The 6,234-nt window shown below is 57.2% G+C and overlaps 1 protein-coding gene across 1 annotated transcript in view; it reads right to left on the bottom strand.

Annotated features, from left to right (window-relative positions):
- Positions 1-2,359: 2,359 nt before the first annotated feature.
- LOC106899747 (rhodopsin kinase-like) overlaps positions 2,360-6,234 on the bottom strand; it is a gene marked incomplete at its 3' end in the record, with an annotated part of 15,707 nt that continues 11,832 nt past the window's right edge. Inside the window, exon 5 of the mRNA XM_014961646.1 lies at positions 2,360-2,561. Coding sequence (XP_014817132.1) covers positions 2,360-2,561 — 202 coding nt within the window. The remainder of the gene's footprint in view (positions 2,562-6,234) is intronic.

Genomic DNA, 6,234 nt, shown 5'->3' on the forward strand with positions numbered 1-6,234 from the left:
CCCTTCCATGAGCACCCAACACCCACTGGGGACCTTGGTCCGTGAGCACCCAACACCCACTGGAGACCCCCTTCCATGAGCACCCATCACCCACTGGAGACCTTGGTCCATGAGCACCCAACACCTCCTTCCATGAGTACCCACCACCCACTGGAGACCTTGGTCCATGAGCACCCAACACCTCCTTCCATGAGTACCCACCACCCACTGGAGACCTTGGTCCATGAGCACCCAACACCTCCTTCCATGAGTACCCACCACCCACTGGAGACCTTGGTCCATGAGCACCCAACACCTCCTTCCATGAGTACCCACCACCCACTGGAGACCTTGGTCCATGAGCACCCAACACCTCCTTCCATGAGTACCCACCACCCACTGGAGACCTTGGTCCATGAGCACCCAACACCTCCTTCCATGAGTACCCACCACCCACTGGAGACCTTGGTCCATGAGCACCCAACACCTCCTTCCATGAGTACCCACCACCCACTGGAGACCTTGGTCCATGAGCACCCAACACCTCCTTCCATGAGTACCCACCACCCACTGGAGACCTTGGTCCATGAGCACCCAACACCTCCTTCCATGAGTACCCACCACCCACTGGAGACCTTGGTCCATGAGCACCCAACACCTCCTTCCATGAGTACCCACCACCCACTGGAGACCTTGGTCCATGAGCACCCAACACCTCCTTCCATGAGTACCCACCACCCACTGGAGACCTTGGTCCATGAGCACCCAACACCTCCTTCCATGAGTACCCACCACCCACTGGAGACCTTGGTCCATGAGCACCCAACACCTCCTTCCATGAGTACCCACCACCCACTGGAGACCTTGGTCCATGAGCACCCAACACCTCCTTCCATGAGTACCCACCACCCACTGGAGACCTTGGTCCATGAGCACCCAACACCTCCTTCCATGAGTACCCACCACCCACTGGAGACCTTGGTCCATGAGCACCCAACACCTCCTTCCATGAGTACCCACCACCCACTGGAGACCTTGGTCCATGAGCACCCAACACCTCCTTCCATGAGTACCCACCACCCACTGGAGACCTTGGTCCATGAGCACCCAACACCTCCTTCCATGAGTACCCACCACCCACTGGAGACCTTGGTCCATGAGCACCCAACACCTCCTTCCATGAGTACCCACCACCCACTGGAGACCTTGGTCCATGAGCACCCAACACCTCCTTCCATGAGTACCCACCACCCACTGGAGACCTTGGTCCATGAGCACCCAACACCTCCTTCCATGAGTACCCACCACCCACTGGAGACCTTGGTCCATGAGCACCCAACACCTCCTTCCATGAGTACCCACCACCCACTGGAGACCTTGGTCCATGAGCACCCAACACCTCCTTCCATGAGTACCCACCACCCACTGGAGACCTTGGTCCATGAGCACCCAACACCTCCTTCCATGAGTACCCACCACCCACTGGAGACCTTGGTCCATGAGCACCCAACACCTCCTTCCATGAGTACCCACCACCCACTGGAGACCTTGGTCCATGAGCACCCAACACCTCCTTCCATGAGTACCCACCACCCACTGGAGACCTTGGTCCATGAGCACCCAACACCTCCTTCCATGAGTACCCACCACCCACTGGAGACCTTGGTCCATGAGCACCCAACACCTCCTTCCATGAGTACCCACCACCCACTGGAGACCTTGGTCCATGAGCACCCAACACCTCCTTCCATGAGTACCCACCACCCACTGGAGACCTTGGTCCATGAGCACCCAACACCTCCTTCCATGAGTACCCACCACCCACTGGAGACCTTGGTCCATGAGCACCCAACACCTCCTTCCATGAGTACCCACCACCCACTGGAGACCTTGGTCCATGAGCACCCAACACCTCCTTCCATGAGTACCCACCACCCACTGGAGACCTTGGTCCATGAGCACCCAACACCTCCTTCCATGAGTACCCACCACCCACTGGAGACCTTGGTCCATGAGCACCCAACACCTCCTTCCATGAGCACCCACCACCCAGTGGAGACCCCATCCTTGACCACCCAACACCCACTGGAAACCCCCTTCCATGAGCATCCAACACCCCCTTCCATGAGCACCCATCACCCACTGGAGACCTTGGTCCATGAGCACCCAACACCCACTGGAGACCCCCTTCCATGAGCACCCAACACCCACTGGGGACCTTGGTCCGTGAGCACCCAACACCCACTGGAGACCCCCAATTCTAGACACCCAATGGAGACCCCCTTCCATGAGCACCCACCACCCAGTGGAGACCCCATCCTTGACCACCCACCACCCCCTTCCCAGTAGCCCTCCCACCACCGGAGGGGGGTGGTGTTACCTGCCTCCAGACGTCCCCAGTTGACGCTGGAGAAGATGGGGTGGCCCTTGAGTTGGGCGCAGTCGTTGTCCCGGAAGCCCAAGCGGGTGTTGGGGTCCTTGGCCAGTAGCCCCTCGCAGGCGGCGCGAGCCACCGGGCTGAACCGCTCCGAGTAGCTGACGGGGTCGTGGAGGATGCGTCTCGTCACCTCCTTGTTCTCCACCTGGGGAGAAGGTGGTTCTGGGGGTTCCTGGGGAGGTTCCTCCAAGGTTCTGGGGGTTCTTGAGGGGGTTTCTTGAGGTTCTTTGGGGGTTTGGGGGGTTCCTGGAAGGTTCTGGGGGTTCTTGAGGGGGTTTCTTGAGGTTCTTTGGGGGTTTGGGGGGTTCCTGGGAGGTTCTGGGGGTTCTTGGGAGGTTCTTGAGGGGGTTTCTTGAGGTTCTTTGGGGGTTTGGGGGGTTCCTGGGAGGTTCTGGGGGTTCTTGGGAGGTTCTTGAGGGGGTTTCTTGAGGTTCTTTGGGGGTTTGGGGGGTTCCTGGGAGGTTCTGGGGGTTCTTGGGAGGTTCTTGAGGGGGTTTCTTGAGGTTCTTTGGGGGTTTGGGGGGTTCCTGGGAGGTTCTGGGGGTTCTTGGGAGGTTCTTGAGGGGGTTTCTTGAGGTTCTTTGGGGGTTTGGGGGGTTCCTGGGAGGTTCTGGGGGTTCTTGGGAGGTTCTTGAGGGGGTTTCTTGAGGTTCTTTGGGGGTTTGGGGGGTTCCTGGGAGGTTCTGGGGGTTCTTGGGAGGTTCTTGAGGGGGTTTCTTGAGGTTCTTTGGGGGTTTGGGGGGTTCCTGGGAGGTTCTGGGGGTTCTTGGGAGGTTCTTGAGGGGGTTTCTTGAGGTTCTTTGGGGGTTTGGGGGGTTCCTGGGAGGTTCTGGGGGTTCTTGGGAGGTTCTTGAGGGGGTTTCTTGAGGTTCTTTGGGGGTTTGGGGGGTTCCTGGGAGGTTCTGGGGGTTCTTGGGAGGTTCTTGAGGGGGTTTCTTGAGGTTCTTTGGGGGTTTGGGGGGTTCCTGGGAGGTTCTGGGGGTTCTTGGGAGGTTCTTGAGGGGGTTTCTTGAGGTTCTTTGGGGGTTTGGGGGGTTCCTGGGAGGTTCTGGGGGTTCTTGGGAGGTTCTTGAGGGGGTTTCTTGAGGTTCTTTGGGGGTTTGGGGGGTTCCTGGGAGGTTCTGGGGGTTCTTGGGAGGTTCTTGAGGGGGTTTCTTGAGGTTCTTTGGGGGTTTGGGGGGTTCCTGGGAGGTTCTGGGGGTTCTTGGGAGGTTCTTGAGGGGGTTTCTTGAGGTTCTTTGGGGGTTTGGGGGGTTCCTGGGAGGTTCTGGGGGTTCTTGGGAGGTTCTTGAGGGGGTTTCTTGAGGTTCTTTGGGGGTTTGGGGGGTTCCTGGGAGGTTCTGGGGGTTCTTGGGAGGTTCTTGAGGGGGTTTCTTGAGGTTCTTTGGGGGTTTGGGGGGTTCCTGGGAGGTTCTGGGGGTTCTTGGGAGGTTCTTGAGGGGGTTTCTTGAGGTTCTTTGGGGGTTTGGGGGGTTCCTGGGAGGTTCTGGGGGTTCTTGGGAGGTTCTTGAGGGGGTTTCTTGAGGTTCTTTGGGGGTTTGGGGGGTTCCTGGGAGGTTCTGGGGGTTCTTGGGAGGTTCTTGAGGGGGTTTCTTGAGGTTCTTTGGGGGTTTGGGGGGTTCCTGGGAGGTTCTGGGGGTTCTTGGGAGGTTCTTGAGGGGGTTTCTTGAGGTTCTTTGGGGGTTTGGGGGGTTCCTGGGAGGTTCTGGGGGTTCTTGGGAGGTTCTTGAGGGGGTTTCTTGAGGTTCTTCCCAGTTGACCAAGGGAGGTCTCAGTTGACCAAGGGAGGTCCCAGTTGACCAAGAAGGACCCAGTTGACCAAGAGGGGAACCAGTTGACCAAGGGAAGTCCCAGTTGACCACGGGAGGTCCCATTTGACCAAGAGGGGACCCAGTTGACCAAGAAGGACCCATGTGACCAGGAAGGACCCATGTGACCAAGGAGGAGCCACGTGACCAAGAAGGACCCAGTTGACCAAGGGAGGTCTCAGTTGACCAAGAAGGACCCAGTTGACCAAGGGAGGTCTCAGTTGACCAAGAAGGACCCAGTTGACCAAGGGAGGTCTCAGTTGACCAAGAAGGACCCAGTTGACCAAGGGAGGTCTCAGTTGACCAAGAAGGACCCAGTTGACCAAGGGAGGTCTCAGTTGACCAAGAAGGACCCAGTTGACCAAGGGAGGTCTCAGTTGACCAAGAAGGACCCAGTTGACCAAGGGAGGTCTCAGTTGACCAAGAAGGACCCAGTTGACCAAGGGAGGTCTCAGTTGACCAAGAAGGACCCAGTTGACCAAGGGAGGTCTCAGTTGACCAAGAAGGACCCAGTTGACCAAGGGAGGTCTCAGTTGACCAAGAAGGACCCAGTTGACCAAGGGAGGTCTCAGTTGACCAAGAAGGACCCAGTTGACCAAGGGAGGTCTCAGTTGACCAAGAAGGACCCAGTTGACCAAGGGAGGTCTCAGTTGACCAAGAAGGACCCAGTTGACCAAGGGAGGTCTCAGTTGACCAAGAAGGACCCAGTTGACCAAGGGAGGTCTCAGTTGACCAAGAAGGACCCAGTTGACCAAGGGAGGTCTCAGTTGACCAAGAAGGACCCAGTTGACCAAGGGAGGTCTCAGTTGACCAAGAAGGACCCAGTTGACCAAGGGAGGTCTCAGTTGACCAAGAAGGACCCAGTTGACCAAGGGAGGTCTCAGTTGACCAAGAAGGACCCAGTTGACCAAGGGAGGTCTCAGTTGACCAAGAAGGACCCAGTTGACCAAGGGAGGTCTCAGTTGACCAAGAAGGACCCAGTTGACCAAGGGAGGTCTCAGTTGACCAAGAAGGACCCAGTTGACCAAGGGAGGTCTCAGTTGACCAAGAAGGACCCAGTTGACCAAGGGAGGTCTCAGTTGACCAAGAAGGACCCAGTTGACCAAGGGAGGTCTCAGTTGACCAAGAAGGACCCAGTTGACCAAGGGAGGTCTCAGTTGACCAAGAAGGACCCAGTTGACCAAGGGAGGTCTCAGTTGACCAAGAAGGACCCAGTTGACCAAGGGAGGTCTCAGTTGACCAAGAAGGACCCAGTTGACCAAGGGAGGTCTCAGTTGACCAAGAAGGACCCAGTTGACCAAGGGAGGTCTCAGTTGACCAAGAAGGACCCAGTTGACCAAGGGAGGTCTCAGTTGACCAAGAAGGACCCAGTTGACCAAGGGAGGTCTCAGTTGACCAAGAAGGACCCAGTTGACCAAGGGAGGTCTCAGTTGACCAAGAAGGACCCAGTTGACCAAGGGAGGTCTCAGTTGACCAAGAAGGACCCAGTTGACCAAGGGAGGTCTCAGTTGACCAAGAAGGACCCAGTTGACCAAGGGAGGTCTCAGTTGACCAAGAAGGACCCAGTTGACCAAGGGAGGTCTCAGTTGACCAAGAAGGACCCAGTTGACCAAGGGAGGTCTCAGTTGACCAAGAAGGACCCAGTTGACCAAGGGAGGTCTCAGTTGACCAAGAAGGACCCAGTTGACCAAGGGAGGTCTCAGTTGACCAAGAAGGACCCAGTTGACCAAGGGAGGTCTCAGTTGACCAAGAAGGACCCAGTTGACCAAGGGAGGTCTCAGTTGACCAAGAAGGACCCATATGGTCAAGAAGGACCCAGTTGACCAAGAGGGGACCCAGTTGACCAAGGGAGGTCTCAGTTGACCAAGAAGGACCCATGTGACCAGGAAGGACCCAGTTGACCAAGAGGGGAACCAGTTGACCAAGAAGGACCATATGACCAAGAAGGACCCAGTTGACCAAGGGAGGTCCCAGTTGACCAAGAAGGACCCAGTTGACCAAGGAGGCCCC

This window comes from Calidris pugnax, unplaced genomic scaffold, assembly GCF_001431845.1.
Source record: "Calidris pugnax isolate Ruff unplaced genomic scaffold, ASM143184v1 scaffold804, whole genome shotgun sequence".
Lineage (NCBI taxonomy): Eukaryota > Metazoa > Chordata > Aves > Charadriiformes > Scolopacidae > Calidris > Calidris pugnax.